Genomic DNA, 16,710 nt, shown 5'->3' on the forward strand with positions numbered 1-16,710 from the left:
GGGCTTGGCAGGGGGCAGGGGGCCGGGGGGAGTGGTGAGTGTGAACAGAGACCACCCGTCTTACTGAACCGTGGAATATACGAATGCAGCAAACACTGAATCCCGGATAAACACTGTGAACAAGACACCGTATGTTCCCTCCAGGGAAACCGATACGCTCATGTTTCTGTTCACCATTTTCTTGCTTTTTACTCTCTCATGGTTTCTGAGCCAGGGCTTAGAGAGCGGCTCCACAGGGTGGTTCGGGAGCTCTCATGAGGGCGTCTGCATCATCTGCAGGCTCAACGGGGGCTGGAGGGGCTGCTTCCGGGATGGCACCTGCACATGGCTGTGGGCGGGCCCTCACCACAGGCCTGCTTCAGTGTCCTCAAACATGCCACTGGCTTCCCCCAGAAAAAGCCATCCGAGGGGAAAGCCATAGTGCTTTTGATGACCTAGCCTCAGGAGTCACATAGGGCCCTTCCAGCACATTCTATTCACCAGAAACAGGTTGCTAAATTCAACCCACGCTTAAGGAGAGAGGTATAGAGCTCCCCCTCTTGAGGACACAGGTATCAAGGAATGTGTGGCATGACTCCATCATGTGCACACGACCCAGTGTTTGTAGACTCTTCCTTGCCCAGGTGTCATGGGATGCCACGATGAGGTGCCCGGTGTGGGTCTGCCTCCCACCGCTGGGGTGGGCACCACTGCCTCCTCCCAGTGCAGCGGTGCGCATTTTCTGTCTGGGACAAGTTCTTGAGGTGTTTCACCAAAGACTTCTTCCGCTCCGCTTTCCCCTTTCCTCTTCTGGGAGCTCCTGCCATTTACAGCGTGGATCCTGGGCAGACCACCTCCATGTATGACCTGTACTCGCCTATTTTCTGACTCGTTTCTGCTCTATGTTCAGAGGGATTTCCTCCACTTGCTATCCTGACCTTGCGCGACGTTCCCTGTGTCTGCGGGCATGGTTTTGACTTCCAACAGCTGCTGTTCTCTGACTGTTCCTTTTAACAGAATCCTGTTCTTGTTTCATAAATAGAGGGCCCATCTCCCCAAGGATCTTGCCAGTTTCTTTGCATTTTTAAACATTCTCTGCTCCCTTCCGGGTCTCTTCTTTCATCCATGTGGCTTTCTTTCTTTTTGCTTGTCCTGGTCTCGGCCACGTGAGAGGCCTTCCTAATGTCTGTGAAACCTCCATGACACGTGACTTACAGTCATTGGGCCTTGTAGGGTGAGCTTACTGGGCCACTTGTTGGGGAACTCCCCAGGACCATTGTCTCTATAGGCTGGTCAGGTTCGAGAAGAATCTTCCCATCTCTTGTCTGGAGCTTAATGAAGAGAGGTGCCTGAGGTGACCTGACCATGTGCATTCAGTGTCGAGCTGCCGCCTCAACTGTTTGTGGCATTCTCAGATCCAGACACTGTGTGCCCCCTCCAGATAATAGGCCTCCCAACCTCTGCTGGGGTGAGAAAGGAGCTGTGGGTCTCTCCACCTGCTTCTCAGCTGGCTTGCCCCCACCCCTCCACCGAGGTAGGGTCCCCACCAGGTACATCTGCCAAGGCCTCAGGACCAGGGGTGATCAGCTCAGGATCCAAGCCGAAACATGTGATGCACAAGCAGTGCTGGTCGGTTATAGGGTGGTGACGGCAAAGCAGGATCTGTGGGGTATTTAGGAGGCCCAACCAGAAAGCCTGGGGATGTAGGGTGGGACGGTGTTGGTGCCAGCCAGGCTGGACATCCCCTTCATGGAGGTCCACTTGGGTGGCCCGCCCCATCCTCCTGGGCGGCCCTTCGGCAGTGGCAGGGCGGCCGCTCAGCTCCTGCGGGCAGGACGAGGGCTGCTCAGAGAACAGGGAGCAGGAGTCCCACCTCTGAGGTAGGAAGCATCACGCTGAAATGTCGGAGAGCAAGGAGGTGCTCATCCACTCACTCATTCACTCACTTGCGCACAGGTGTGTCGAGAGACCAGCAGGCCTAGGCTTGGGGCCGGGGTGGGCGACCACCCACGCACAGGGACTCCCAGCCCTGGGTAAGCATGTCCAGCGTGAAGTGCAGATGTGCCTCTCAGAAATCATACTCTTACAGGTATTTAAAAATAATCTGGGGCAGCCCGGGTGGCTCAGCGGTTTAGCACCAACTTCAGTCCAGGGTGTGATCCTGGGGACCCGGGATCGAGTCCCAAACTGGGCCCCCTGCGTTGGGCCTGCTTCTCCCTCTGCCTGTGTCTCTGCCTCTCTCTCTCTCTCTCTGTGTCTCTCGTGAATAAATAAATAAAATCTTACAAAAATAAAAATAATCTGAATGACAAAAATATTTACAAAGGAAAAATCATCCATAATCCCTGCAATAACAACCTGTGTTCAGGGCCCCTGGGTGGCTCGGCGGTTAAGCGTCTGCCTTCGGCTCAGGGCATAACCCCGGGGTTCTGGGATCAAGTCCTGCATCGGGCTCCCTGCATGGAGCCTGCTTCTCCCTCTGTCTGTGTCTCTGCCTCTCTCCCTGTGTCTCTCATGAATAAATAAACAAAATCTTTTAAAAAAAAAAACAAAACCCTGTGTTCATTGTTCAATGTTTTCTCCTGGTACTTCTCCCCGTGCACGTGCACACACACACACACACACACACGTGCACACACATGCATGCACGTATCCACATACGTACATGCTCCTGTCCTATGCATCCTTCCACACACTCTATACCTTCTCTCCTTACACGTGCACGTACTCTAAACTCCTATGTGTGCGCACAGGGATATTGAGCCTGTAATATAAATATATAAACATTGTAAGTTAAGTAAACAAACTTAACTTATATTAATGCTCATCTGCTTGGGCCCCCAGGCGTGTACTCATCATTTCTATTCCTGGATAACATCCCAATCTGTGGCTGTGACATTGTTTCTCAAAACAGTCCCTGAATGCTGAATGTCTGGTTCCCTTTCAAAGTCAGACTCGCTAATTCTGCAAGTATTTGCCACGCGGCCCTGCACTGGTCAGCCTGGTCTCCGCGCCGACTGCAACGCGGATGGCCCCTAGCGCACACGGTCCGGAGGGGACAGGCGGTGAGCAGGTAACTGGACAAAAGAAGGTCACAAAGGGGGTGTGCCGTGATGGGAGGACAGGTGGCTGTGGGCGGGAACGAGGGGCCTCCGCGGGACGGGATGCAGCTGCCCTCCTCACACGGGAGGGGCTTGCTCTGGCCCGTATGTCTCTGCAGGGGTTGGGGCGCTTGGCTGGGCCGCGTGGAGCACATCACGTGGACTCGCCAGTTCTCCGGCAGCTTCCAGCCAGTTTGAGGGTGGGCGGCTGAAGGAACTCTGCAGGCGGAGCAGCCTGGCCCGTCCCTGCGGCCCCGTGAGACCCCTCCCAGAGGGGCTTTCAGAGTCCCCTGAACATTGGCAGAGGTGTGGCCCCCCAAAAGTGTCTTTAAAGCACCAGGGTCGCAGCCGAGTGGCTCCAGAGGTCCTGCCCAGGGCCCGTGTTCGAGGCACGAGTTCATTCTAGTCCGGATTATGGGCAGGAGCTCCAGCCCTGCTTTGCTACATTCAGTCTGTGCCCAGAAATCCTGGCTTTTCCCGAGCCCGCCAGGCAATTCCACGGGCACCAGGCCCTTCACCCACCTGTTAGCGACACCCCCGACCCTCAACCAGCCCAGCCCACCGCGTCCGCCACACAGGACCAGGCACCTCAGGGCAGGACTGGCTGCAGGGCAGCACCAAGTGACCCTTTGCTCATAAATCGTTAATAATTTTGAATCGGTGACAACTGAGCCTCCAACCGAGGGCCCATGTGTCCATGGGCTTTGCTGCATCTGTGGACTGGAAGAGCCGATACCCAGTCATGTCCCCGCTGAAGGAAAATGTGTCTCGGGGGCACCTGGGTGGCACAGTCGGTTGAACATCCAACAGTTGCTTTGGGCTCAGGTTGTGATCTTGGGGTCGTGATCTCAGGGTCATGATCTTGGGGTCATGGGATAGAGCCCTGGTCAGGCTCCTTGCTTAGCATGGGATCTGCTCGAGATTCTCTCTCCCTCTGCCTCTGTCCTTCCCCCGCTCCAAAATAAATAAATCTTTTTTTAAATATTTTATTTATTTATTCATGAGAGACACAGAGAGAGAGGCAGAGACACAGGCAGAGGGAGAAGCAGGCTCCATGCAGGGAGCCCGACGTGGGACTGGATCCCGGGTCTCCAGGATCAGGCCCCGGGCCAAAGGCAGGTGCTAAACCGCTGAGCCACCCGGGGATCCCCAAATAAATCTTTTAAAAAATAGAAAAAAGTTTCCAGGACACTTGCTAACAACGGCAAGGGACTTCTCCGGGGGACCAGCAGGGCAGGGAGGTCGGGCTCAGGCCGGAACACAGCCCCAGGACGTGGGAGGTACAGCCAGGGAGCAGGTGACGTACTGCAGGGCGGATGGAGGACTGAGAAGAAACCCCGAGCTGGGGGCACTGGGCCATGCCCCCGCCAGGACTCCCACTGAGGGCCGCCCCCAGCACCTCGGAACGTGACGGCGTTTGGAGACAGGGTCTTACAGAGGTGATTCGGTTAAAACGAGGTCACGAGGGTGGGTCCTAACCCAGTCTGACCAGGGTCCCCATGAGACAAGGAGGGCCACCAGGGGAGACCCCGGGCAGAGGGAGGTGTCCACACGCCCAGGAGAGGGGCCCTGGAGGAGCCAGCCCTGCCCACGCCTGGACCCCGGGCGTCCGGCCCCCGGGACCGAGTGGCTACCGTTTGAGCCACTGAGGGTAACCCACGTGGCAGGTGCAGGGCGGGGCCCCCGCCGCCGGCGTCCACGGCTGGCTCATCCAGCGTGGGCCTGCTCCTGGTTTGCTGGACGCGCACCGCAGGCTGGTACAGAGGCGGCCGTCGTTCCCGTGCCCGACGAGCAAGACCAACCTCCACCCCCACAGGAGGAGAGCCGAGACCAGGCAGACGCGTGACAGCTGGGGGGGTCACAGCTCGGGGCCCCGCCTGGACAGCAGCCGCTCCGGTCATTGCTGTGCCGCCTGGCGGGGGAGCCCACAAAGCCGTGTGGCCCACGGCGTGGTCGGATGGAGGGGGGTCAGGGCCTCAGGGGCTCAAGTCCTCAGGAGGAGGAGCCTGAGTGTAAGGGGGTACCCAGGCTGGGCCCTCCCTTACGGTGAGCTCCCTTCCCGCCGGCGCGGCCTACCCTTCGGGCACCAGAAATGCGGGGGGGCCCAGAGCCGCCCGAGCAAACACACCCCACGGACAGCATGTCGAGACCCCACAGGAGGAGCTTTTTATTTGAGGACACGCGATGCCTTGTGTGTCCACGAGCACGGGCCGTGCCGATGAGCCGAGCGTGGACGCCACCCGGACCTTCCAGGTTTCCTGGGTCCTAACCTGGCCAGCTCCCGGGGTGGGGAGTGCGTCCCCCGGCCCCTCCCGCAGCAGGTCACCGTGAGCACGAGCGGGAACGCACCGGCATCCGTGGATCCCGAGGCGGGAGGGGGTCCGCTCTCGGCTGAGGCGGCATCTGCGGGGCCTCCCCTCCCCCAGCGCTGCCCCGCAGACCCCGGCCTCCTGGCTCAGGAGGGGAAGGGGGGCGCCTCGGCCAGCGGCCGGGACATGCTCTGGATGGCCCACTGCAGGATGCCGTCGAAGGAGTGCTGCAAGACAGCAGAGCGGAGCCTCGCACCTGCCAAGGCTCCGGGGCACACTGGGCACGCCCTGGCCGCCGGGGCCTGCGGGAGTCATGAGCATCTGACCCTCCTTTCCAGAGGTAGGGAAACTGAGGCCTGAGGCACCGCGAGACATGGACTCCTCACACAGTGCTCCATCATAGCATCCCGGGGGCACAGGGCATGGCCTCCTTGCCCCGGGGCTGCGAGGCAGGGCCAGCTCCTGCCCTCACTGTGCTCAGGGCCCTGGCACCCCACAGGATGGGGGGAGTCACAAGGAGGCCCAATATTCCAGCAAGATGGGGTGCCTGCACCCCCGAAGGGGCTGGGGAGTCTTCCCCCCTTCCTCCAACGGTCTCGGGCGGCCACTCCCGCCACAGCTCCAGGGCCCTCATCCAGCGCCTGGGGTCCCCCCCAAAATCCCCGCACTGTCTGGGACCCTCCTGTGTCCAGCCCAGCACACAGGGAGGGGCCCCACGGCCCGCAGATACCACATGTCGGCCTCCTGGGTGTGGGGGTGGCTGGAGGAGTCTGACCTCCCGTCAAAGAGAGACAGAACCCCAGAAAGCCCCAGTTCCTTCCCAGCCAGTGTAGCTGTTCACCAAAGGGAGAAGAGCCTGGGTTGATGGGGGCAGTGAGAGGTCCGGGACGCCCGCCCGCCCTGCCCCGAGGTTGTGCAGCCCCCCAGCCCCCCAGGATCCAGGCCCTCGGGACCTGGGGTCAGGGCTAGGAGCCGCAAGGACTCAGGGTCCCCTCTAGGCCCCTTGGTGTGCTTGTGGCTCCTGCACGTGCCTGAAGCAGTCTGGCCTGTGGTGCTTGGCACGGCCGGGGGGGGGGCACCTCCCAGCCCCCCGGAGGCTTTGGGGGGTTGTAGAGGAGGAGGTGCAGGCGGAGGCCCAGCCCGGAGGTGCATTACCTCGTTTAGGAGGGACTCCAGGTCGTCTCTGTGTAGAACCGGCTCGTGCCCAGCGGAGCCGTCACCTGCCTGGACCCCAGGAGAGGAGGGTCAGCCCAATCTCGGCACCCCTGCTAGGGAACCCCGAAACAGAGCAGGACACCCTGCAGAGGCCACAGGGGCCTGGGGGGTGCGGTGGCACTCCTCCCAGGGTGCTGGGCACAGGCAGGGTGGGCATGAGTGAGCGTGGGGCTGCCTGCGAGGGCCCTGGCACCGCTGGCAGCTGGTTGCCCGAGGCCCCCAGGCCCGCCAGCCTCCACCTGCTACACGCTGCCGTCCGGGGAGAGCCAGGCAACTCAGAGAACCAGCTCGAAGGGAGCCTGTCATGGGTGGAGAAACAGGCCCCGAGAGGGAAGTCCCTGGTCCGATGCCAGCCACTCAACCACCCCACAAAGGCTACCAGGGCCCACGGCGCCCCTGGGGAGGGGGTCAGAGCAGGGCATGAGCCACAGAGGACTGGCACGAAAGAGCCGAGTCTCAGCTCATAAACACAGGCCCTGGGAGGCCACAGCACCCAGGCGGTGAGGGAGGAGCACAGCCTCGGGGTGTGCAGGGCACCCAGGGAGGGATGGGGCCACACCCACATTCTCCCGTAGGGAGTGGGGCTGGGGGAGGGGCTAAGGGGCTGGCACGTGTTCCTCTCCAAGGTCACTGCGCTCTCCATCTCAAGGACAAGAAAGGAGTCTGCGTTTAAGAGCAAAGAGCCCAGGTGTCCGTGAAGAGCGTCTTCTGGAGGGAAGGACCCCTCCTGGTGGGGGAGCAGGGGTCCCCCTGAGAGGGCTTGAGCACGGGCAGTGCGGAGGGGCGGGGTGATGGGAGGCTTCCACGCTGCAGCAGGCAGGTGCGGGCCAAGCCTTGGGGTTGCCGGTGAGCCCCCTCATGGGCAGGGCCTTGGCCCCCCAAGCCGGGTTCCCGCTCAGGCTCAGAGTGCTGGGGGGTGCGGTGTGGCTGGGAAGGAGGATGGGCCACGGATGGGGGCGGGACTCCTCGCCTCCCCCAGGGCCTCAGAGGTTCTTCTGGGGGCAGGGACCCGGTCGGGAAGGCCCGGGGAAGAGGTGCCACCCGGAGGCTCCTGCAGGGGCACACAGGACTCCCACCCCCCAAGTTCTGAGGGAGCCCCAGGAGGACTGCAGCTCAGCAGGAAGGCAGACAAAGACCGCAGAGAGCCAGCTGTCCCCAGGGGCTCCCGCTGGCTCCCGGGCGGTCACTGCTGGAGGACCAGGAGCCCAGGCGGGGTCACACTGGGCGTCACGCGCGCTTGCTCATCCCTGCTGGGCGCCTTCTCGCCGCCACCCCTCCAGGGGCAGGTGCACCCCAGGGGCTGGGAGAGGGGGCACTGAGGGCAGGGCCGGGTCACCAGGGAACAGGGGCATCCCACTGCCATCTCATGCCACCAATGCCCTTTCAGGTAGACGTTACCATGAAGGCGGCTATTTACACACACAACCCACGGCCCAGGGCATGTTCACCCCCGGGAAGCTGGCACACAGAGCGTCCCCTGCTCCAGCCCCCGGGGTCCCCACCTCCCCGGGCAGCACTGACCTTGGCAGGCCCAGGCGCAGCACGGGCGGGGGTCGAGGCGGGCGCCCCGTCGCCGGGGGCCGGGCCGGCGTCTCCGGAGCAGGAGCGGCAGCGTGGGGCCCTGCACACAGCGGAGGAGGGGGTCGGGCTGGCGGCCCGCGGTGACCCCCTGGCCCTGCGCCCCACTCCCCGCCGCCGCACTCACCCTGGCCGGGGGGCGCCCCCGGGGAAGTGGCAGCGCCAGTGGAAGGCGGCGGCGCAGTGCGTGCACCGCAGCACATCCGAGCCGTCCCCGCACACGCCGCACCGCGCCGCCGGGCCCTGCGGGGAGCAGCGCGGTGACTGGGGGCGGGGAGCTCAGGGACACCGGGCACCTTGGGGCTGCAGCCCCGAGACCTGCTCCCCCTTGGTGGGCCCCTGGGGCTGGTCAAGGGGACACCAGAACCGCCCCCCCCAGAAAATGCAGGAGGGTCTGGGGCACTGGGACTCCCCAACAGGACGGGCCGTCCTCCTTGTTGTGGGTCCTGGAGGGTGACGGTCGGAGGTAGGGGCTTCAGGATCAGGGACGGACCATCACTTCTGCCCCGCACTTCAGAGCCCTCCACCCTCGTGCCGGGTGTGCTCCTCCCAGCACCCAACCCCGGGGCCGCCCTCACCGTGGCCAGTCTGGCTCGGCCTGGACCCCAAGCCTCCCCCCCCTCCCAACGCCCTGCATGTCAGAGCTCCACCTGGCGGCTGTGCAGGTCCTGGCTCCCAGAAGACGGGCTACCCCCCAGCACCTCCTCACCTGCTGCCCCTCGGGACCCACACACAGTAGGGGGCGCAGGGCTGAGGGTTCCAGCACCGGCGAGGGGGCTGCAGGAGGTGGGGCCAGCGGGTGCTTGTAGGGGCCAGCAGCATCCATCCCGGCTGGGGGCTCCCTGGACGGGCCCTTCGCCTCTTCTCCTGCCAGCCTCAGTCCCAAGAGGACCTAGAACCAGAGGATCAGTGCTTGGCGAGGCCCCAGGGCACTTGCACAGCACCCCCCAGGGAGGCCCGTATCGCCAGGACCCTGGGAACCCCGGGAGCTGGTGTGGGGGACCCCACCCTGGGGTTTGGGTGCAGATGCTGGCTCTGTGCCCTTAGCAAGGTCCTTGAGCCTGTCCCCATCTGAAGACGGGGCGTGTGCGGCCCTCACGGGCTGTATACCTGGGCAGAGCAGAGGCCCCTGGGCCAGCCCTGAGAAACGGGCCATTGTGGGGCCACTTCCCAGTGCAGACGGCCAAAGTGACGAGGCCAGGCCATGGACAGGGGTGCAGGGTCTATGGCCCACAAGAGCAGTTGGAAGACCGGACACAGGGCCCTGGAGGGGGCTGGTGCGTACCGGGGTCTCCGCAGGTGGCTCCTGGGGCGGGGGCTCCTCAGCCCGGGGCACGTCCCGCTGGGCTCTCCCCTGGAGGCAGCTGGAGCACCTCCAGGTCCCACTGCTCGCCCGGTCACCAGCCAGGGTCATGCAAGGCCAGCAGAAGGGACAGTAGACTCCCAAACACACAGGGCAGCGGAGGCCCGAGGCTCCTCCAAGTCACCCCTTCCCTTTTCCAGATGGGGAAACTGAGGCCCAGGCAGGACGGTGGGCAGAGGCACAATGGAAGCGCTGCCCCAGCCCGTCAGCAGGAGAGCCCGGGATACGGGGAAGGTTAGCCCTGGGGGGGCCCTCGCCGGCACGGTCGGCGTCCCCTCTGAGAGCTTCCTGATGAGCCCCAGAACCCCGGACCCCAGCTAACCTGGAGCGGCCTGTGCGTGGCTCTCATGGGCCCCACCCTGTCAGTGGGACCTCGGAGAACTGGGGAGAACTGGGGTGTTTATAGCCCCGGGCCACCCACATTTCCACAAGGGGGATGGCGGCCAGCGGGGGGGACGGGGTCGAGGGCAGGAAGGAAGCTGGAGCTGAGGGATGGCCCCGCGTTAGTGAAGAGCATCTGGGGCTCAGAGACGGGTGACCTGGCCAAGGCCACTCAGGGGGCTGGGCAGGGCCAGGGCTGGGGGTGTCATTTCTCCTGCCTGGGCTCTCCCCCGCTGGCTGCGGTGACCCGAGGGAGCTGGTGGTAGTGGGCAGGGCCGGGAGGGCCGGCGCCCTGCCAGGGACGGGCACCCGCTCAGCCTGACTTGTGGTAGGACCTTCCCTGGAGGGGGGCCCGGCTGGGGGTTTGGGCGGGGTGTGTGGTGAGATGGGACAGGATGGGGGACCTTCATTCTGCTTCTCTGCCCCCTGGGGCCCTGCTGGCCAGGCTGGGGGTGGGGGGGGGCAGTGTGGCCACACGGGGAGGCGGGTGGGAGGCCCCAGCCCCACTGCCTCCCTCCCGGGGGGCCCCACTTCCCAGCCGTGGAACGGGGACCCTTCTGGGCAGCCTCCTACTCAGGGGGCAGATGGGTAGACACGGCCATGAGGGCAGGTGGGGGGTGGCCAGGCTGACCCGGGTGCCGGGCTCACCTGGGAATGTCGTGGAGCGGCGGGGACAGGCAGGCCAGGTGGAAGGCCCGGGGGCAGCCGTCACAGCAGATGAGCTCCCCGCCGTCCCGGCACACGGCGCACTCGTCCTCGTTCTTCTGACACGGGCCGGACACACGCATCCTCTGGAGGATCCCGGGCTGGGGCAGCGCCCTCCCCAAGAGCCCCTCAGAACAGCCCCGGCAGGCGCTCCCTGGGGGTGCGCGAGTCCCCGGCCTGCTCCCCGCTGGCGGACGCCGGCTCCCTGCCCGCCCCCCCAGCCTCTGGTGCCCACCACGCACCCCGGGGCCGGGCCGTCCGTCCTGGGAAGGCTGAGCCTTCCAAAAGCCCAGTTTCTCGTGGGCACCGTGCTCCGGGCGGCCCCTATGCGGCACGCCTAGCCCCACACCGCCCCTTCCTCCCAGGCACCCACTGGGCCCGGTGCCACCTGCCTGCACCCCAGCCCGCATGGCGCCACCTCCTCCGGAAGCCCACCAGGGCAGGCAGCCGTGTGCAGTGATACTGCCCGCTGCCCCGCCAGCCGGCTGGGGGCTCCTGGGGGGCGGGCACGCGTCCTGCTCCTTCCTGGGGGCCCGGGGCTCAGCGCCTGGCGTGGGCGAGGGGCGCCTGGGTCTGTGCTGGGAGCCCCACAACGTGCTCAATGCTCAGCTTCCTGGCCCCCAGCAGGGGCCACGTCCCCATCCACCAGCCCTCTGTGAGACAAAGGACAGCTGGCGCCCCGACCAGCCCTGTGGTGGTAAAAGCCTGGTAGGACTTATTTTCTCTGACTTATTTGAAATTTTACAATTGTGTGTTATCAGAAAAAATATTATTTAAAAAACAAAAAGGCTCTACTCTGTGAACAGAAGCTTAGGCCTCTGTCCTCACCATCCAAGCAAGGGCCCCGGTCAAGCAGCAAAGTGGCGGATGGGCCACCCTGAGAACCATCCGTGAAGGTGAAGGAGATCCCCCCGTCCCTGCCACCGGGGCCTGGGCATTACCTGCTGGAGCTGGGGCTCGCTAGGGAGGGCAGGAGGGGCATGTACCCTGCCCGGCTGGCCTGCTCTCGGGTCACCTCCACCTTCCTGGGGACCAGAGGGAGGGTCACCAGAGTGAGCTGGGCACAGCCCCAGCTGAGCCCTGGGCGTGCTGGGGGCGGGTGTCAGGGGCCGTGCTTACGGGGGCAGAAGCCTGGGCCCCCTTGGCCCGGACCAGGGTCTTCAGGCCGCTGCTACGGGTCCTGTTCTTCCCCCCACTGGGGTCTTCGAACTTGCTGGGAGTATAAAACTCCCCCCCGACCTGGATGCACTTCTTGGAGCCACCTGGGAGGAGAGGCTGGCTGGCCCCCGCTCGGCCGCACTCTGGCCTGGGCGCCGGGTGCAGGCAGGGGGAGGCTGGGCGCCCTGCCACGTGCTGCCGCTCCTCCCCCACCCCACCCGGCCCCCCGGGCTCCGGGCCCGCATCCTGGGCACAGGACGGCTCTTCTGCGGGGGCTGTACTGGGTGAAGCCTGTCCACCAAATTCCCATCCACCTGGAATCTCGGAGTGCAGACGTCTTTGGAAGCAGGGTCTTTATAGGGGGGATTAGCTAAGACGGGCTCCCAAGGGACACTGAGTCCGACCGAGAGGACACAGGCATGGGGACAAGAGCCTGGCTTGGAGGCGGAGTCTGCAGTGACAAAGGTGCAGCGGCCAGCAGCCGGACGGCACGGAAGCCCCTGCCCTAGGGCCTCTGGACACTTGGCCTCTGGATCTCCTGTTGGGTTAAGCTGCCCAGTTTGTGGCCAGTGGTTATAACTGCCCTGCTGAACTGGCGCGGGCCCTGGGCACCCTCCCTGGGGGGTGAGAGCAGGGCCCACGCCCCTGGCTGTCCTGGCATCCCGGCGGCCGGAGCCCAGCCCAGACAGAGGGGAGGGAGGCGGTGCGGGGGCGGGAAGGCGCTGCAGGCCGTCCCGCTGGAGAACCAAGACCCCTAGGGGCCCGTCCAGGTGGGCAGAGGTGACCCAGGATGTGGTCACCGCCAGGTGCTGAGGAGGGACACGGATCCAGGGGGCCTGCATGCCCTCTGGCAGCGCCGTCTACCTGACTCAAACACCTGCTGGATGAGGATCCCCTCCAGGGCCCCACAGGCTCCTGGGACATCCCCGGACGACATGGTCACGGCTCTCTGGACCGAAGTGGACATGGTCTGAATTCCTGGGGAAGGGAGCACCAGGTGGGGGGGGGGTCATCCATTGGAAAGAGGACCCCTGAGCACCTCTTTCCTGCAGGCAAGGGGGTGGCAAGAGGTGCCTGGGCTGTGGAATCCTCCTTTCCTTCCGCCCGGGGCAGGACAGACAGACAGACAGCCATGGGTATGTGCGCTATGCACGCGTGAGCATGTGCGTGTGTGTGCACGGGGTGTGCAGTATGGGCGCTGCTGTGTGAGCCAGGCGGACGCCGCGGGCAGGACGAGCAGGGATCCCAGGGCGTGGAGGGGGGCAGAGTTCCCAGGCCCGCCCTTAGGTCAGGTGACCCTAGGGGGTCTCCGGGGTCCCCCACTCTGGGGCGAGGAGGGGACGGGAAGGGGCCAGGCGTACATGGGCTGAAAGAGGAGCCTCCTCTTTCCCGGTGCGTCTGTCCAGCCGAGGCTCTGGGGTGAGGCGCTAGGTCAGCACCCCAGGGGTCCCTCCTCCCCAACCTGCCCCCGCGGGGGAGCCCCCGGGCCTGGCTCACCGTTCCCCAGCGGGAGGCGCTGCGGCTCTGCGCTGCTCTCGGGCTTCCTGGGCTTGGCCTTGGCCTGGGAGCCTGCAGGGGGAGCCGCACAGCCTGGCCTCGTCGCCCTCGTGGCCAATACCTGCGGCCAAGGGCGGTGCGGGGGGCGGGCAAGAGAGCCCCCGGGGTGCTTCCCCAGCTCCCGTGGATGCCCTTGCTTTCCTGGGCGCTGCTGTCCACAACCAGAAAAAGGAGGTCACACCCGCCTGCCTGCTTCCGGGCTCCTGGGACAACAGGGGACGGCTAGGCCCACCCCCCTAAGGATCCAGAGGGGCCCAGCTGGGGGGTGTGGTCAGGTGGTGGCGGGCTCCCCAGGGCCATCTGCGGCCCATTGGCTCCTCCAACTAGGTACCTGGGCTAGAGGTGACCCTTGGAGACAGTGCTGCTGGCGGGGTGGCCCTGGGCTCCTCCGGAACCTTCCTCTTGGCAGGGGGTCTGGGCAGCAGCGCCGTGGCCTTGGAACCTGGTGGGGGCTTCCTCCCCTTCCGGGGCTGGCTGAGGTCCACGTCTGCAGGGTGCAAGCAGGGACCGAGCCTCGACACCAGGACCCACACCTTGGGAGGCGGGCAAGACCTCAGCCCATCGGCTCTCGGGAGGCGGGACGGTCCTAGGCAACGTGGGGGGCTCCTTAACACCCCCCGCCCCGACCTTCCCTCTGCCATCCAGCTGGGACGACCCCAGCCACCCGGCCCCCAACGTGGAGGTTGAGCCCCGCAGGACCCCGGCTCCCCCCGACCTTTGGGGAAGCTGTCTAGGATGGGCTGCAGCCGGGCGTATCTCTCCACATTGTAGTCCTTAAACAGAACCCTCCAGAAGTCCAGGATGGCAGCCGCGTCCTGGGTCAGGAGCCACGAGAGGAGCGCGTGGAAGGCCTGCGGGCAGCCTTCCTTCTCCTTCAGACGCAGGGTCTCCTGAAGCGAGCGTGGGGAGTGGGAGGTCCTGCCTCCTGCCTCCTGCCCCCCAGGCCCCCAGCCCCCCGACTTCCTGCCATCCACCAGCCCAGAGGTTGCTGCAGGTGACCCAGCACCTGCCCATGCCCCTGGCTGGCGGGGGCGTGGGGTTCCCCGGGGGTGCTGGGGGCGGGAGGCCGCCTGGATCTCCTCTTTGGGGACCTCACCCCGGCTTGGAGGGCAGCTTCAGGAGGGCTGGCAGGGCGTTGGAGAGGCGCGGGAGCTTGTCCCGGAGACGCTGCCCCGTCCCCTCTTCACACCCACAGCCCCATCCCAACCCCCTCAACCCCCCTCGAGGGGACCTGGGGGCGGGGCCCCCCTGGAACTTGTCTTCCCAGACATTGCCCCAGGCTCAAGGGCAGGGCAGGGCTTGGGGCAGGCTAGGGGGCGTGGGGGGTGCGGGTCGGGGCCCACCTGGAACTTGTCCTCGGGGACCACGTCGTGGTCGGCCAGCGCGTGCAGCAGCGGGAAAGCGCAGTCCACAGCCATGGCGATCTCCGTGCGGTGCAGCCTCAGGAGGCGGCGCAGCCCCGCGTCCCCGCCGGCCCGGGCCTCGCCCACCATCGCAGGGTCTGGGGGCAAAGGGCTGGAGGCCCCCTCTCCCCGCCTGGGGTCCCGTGGCCTCGAGGTGCCACTGGACTTGTGGAGCGCCTGGGCCATCTCTGCCTCCCGGCCCGTGCTGGCCCTGCCCTGCCGGACACCTGAGCGGGAGCACCTGGGTGGGGGCACCTGGGTGGGGGCACCTGGGTGGGGGGGCACCTGGACGGGCTCACCTGGTCAGGTTCACCTGGGTGGGTGCATGTGGGCAGGCTCACCTGGGCGGGCTCACCTGGGCAGGCGCGTCTGCAGGGCTGAGCCCAGCCAGCACCCAGTCTCTATTATAGCCGATTCCCCGACTCCCGGTGGAAAGAGCAAAGGCTGTGTGTCCCCAGAGCCAATCAGGGCCGGAGGGAGGGGCAGGAACGGAAACTTGAATTCCACACCTGCCAGCAGGTGGTTGGCTTCTCTGTCCTTTGTAAAGGAAGCTTCCGGACCAGAGCCTGACCCCTCTAGTGGGAGGGCTGGGAGGCCCCCCGATTCCTGAACGGTGGTTCCGTTCACATGGGAGACAGCCAGCACGGGTGCCCTCTACCTCACCCGAGGCCCAGCTCCCGGACACCTGCAGGGGCTGCCCAGGGGCCCCAGCACTCAGGGTCCCTGTGGGGAGTGGGCATGACCACGTCCGCTGCCCGGGGCCCAGGACCTGGGACGTAGGAGGGTCAGGGGGAGGAGGAGCGCCTGTCTGAGGGCGGACTGGGTGCCCTTGGGCACAGCACTGGGCATTGCCCGGAGGCCGTGTGATGCCGGGCGAGTTGCTTTCCTCTCTGAGACTCAGCCACCCTCATCTTTAGCCCGAGCACATCGCCCTGAGGGACCCAGGTGCCACCTACCCCCCTTCCTCCAGGTGGACAAGGCAGCTGAGCTGCGGACCGATGTGCCTGAGCGTGGGCCCCAGGGGCTCCTGTGCTCGGCCGCTCACAGCCCGGGGCAGCAACGCCCAGGAGCTTCCTGGGGCTGTGTCCGAGGCTGGACGGTGGTGTCAGGCAGTGGGGAAGCCGTCCTGGGGGGGTGCGCAGAGGGGGACATGCATCCCAGGCCGTGGTGTTAGGGGCAGGGGACCGGGACCTGCAAGGGCACTGGCCCCATGGTGGCCCCACATGGCCTGGGCAGAGGGGCCAGGGTCACAGGGAGCGGCTGTCGGGCGGCCAGGCTGCAGAGCCACGGGCAGGGGCGGGGCCCGGCATTTCTCGGGAGTTTAGGTGGCTCTGTTCTATCCCGAGGTGGGGGTCCTCCGGGGGCTGAGGGCCCCTCCTCCCAGTACGGGGTCCTGGCTGGGTTTCTGGCCTCCCCGGGCCTGGGTCCCTGGGAGTTCAGTGCTAGACAGGCTGACCGCCCCAGGGCAGGCGTTCTGGGCATTCTGGCTGGGGGTTCACCCAGAGAGCTGGGGCCCGTGTGCAGACCCCAAGGGCAGTGAGGGTCGGAACAGGCTGGCGCTGCTCTGGAATGTTCCGGGGCCTCTGCCCTCGCGCTGCCCACCTCTGGGGCCCGAGCTCACGGGCTGCGGTGCCATGGTGGTGGCCATGGAGGTGTGGGGCTGGGGGCGGCGCTGTCCACAGACCCCCAGAGGGCACACCCCGTGGGCCCCTGCCCACCCTGTGCTGGGCTGCCCTCTCAGAGAGGTCCGTCCTCGCCCCTGCCCGGGCCTGGGAGCCCCCTCCTGGCCTTCCCCCCTACGTCTGCACGTGCGTATCCACGGTAGCACCCGAAAGCAAGCAGACATCAACGTCACTGCTGAGCCTGGCATCCGCCCAAGCACCCCGAGGCCCCCCGCTCATGTGGGTCGGGTCCCGTGGAGCAGAGCCACTTCGTGTCACATCTAATGGCGCCTGCTCAGC

General features: G+C 65.5%; 1 protein-coding gene across 1 annotated transcript; it reads right to left on the reverse strand.

Moving 5' to 3' along the window:
* Positions 1–5,223: 5,223 nt before the first annotated feature.
* AIRE (autoimmune regulator) lies at positions 5,224–14,884 on the reverse strand. The gene is made up of 14 exons (XM_072739674.1): positions 14,690–14,884; positions 14,062–14,236; positions 13,678–13,833; positions 13,287–13,358; positions 12,654–12,767; positions 11,751–11,893; positions 11,573–11,656; positions 10,575–10,690; positions 9,468–9,567; positions 8,892–9,074; positions 8,310–8,425; positions 8,126–8,225; positions 6,545–6,613; positions 5,224–5,616 (listed from the first exon to the last, which is right to left on the reverse strand). The coding sequence occupies exons 1-14, from the start codon at positions 14,837–14,839 to the stop codon at positions 5,536–5,538; spliced, it is 1,659 nt and encodes a 552-aa protein (XP_072595775.1). The 5' UTR covers positions 14,840–14,884; the 3' UTR covers positions 5,224–5,535.
* Between the last annotated feature and the right edge of the window lie 1,826 nt (positions 14,885–16,710).

This window comes from Vulpes vulpes, chromosome 15, assembly GCF_048418805.1.
Source record: "Vulpes vulpes isolate BD-2025 chromosome 15, VulVul3, whole genome shotgun sequence".
Taxonomy (NCBI): Eukaryota; Metazoa; Chordata; class Mammalia; order Carnivora; family Canidae; genus Vulpes; species Vulpes vulpes.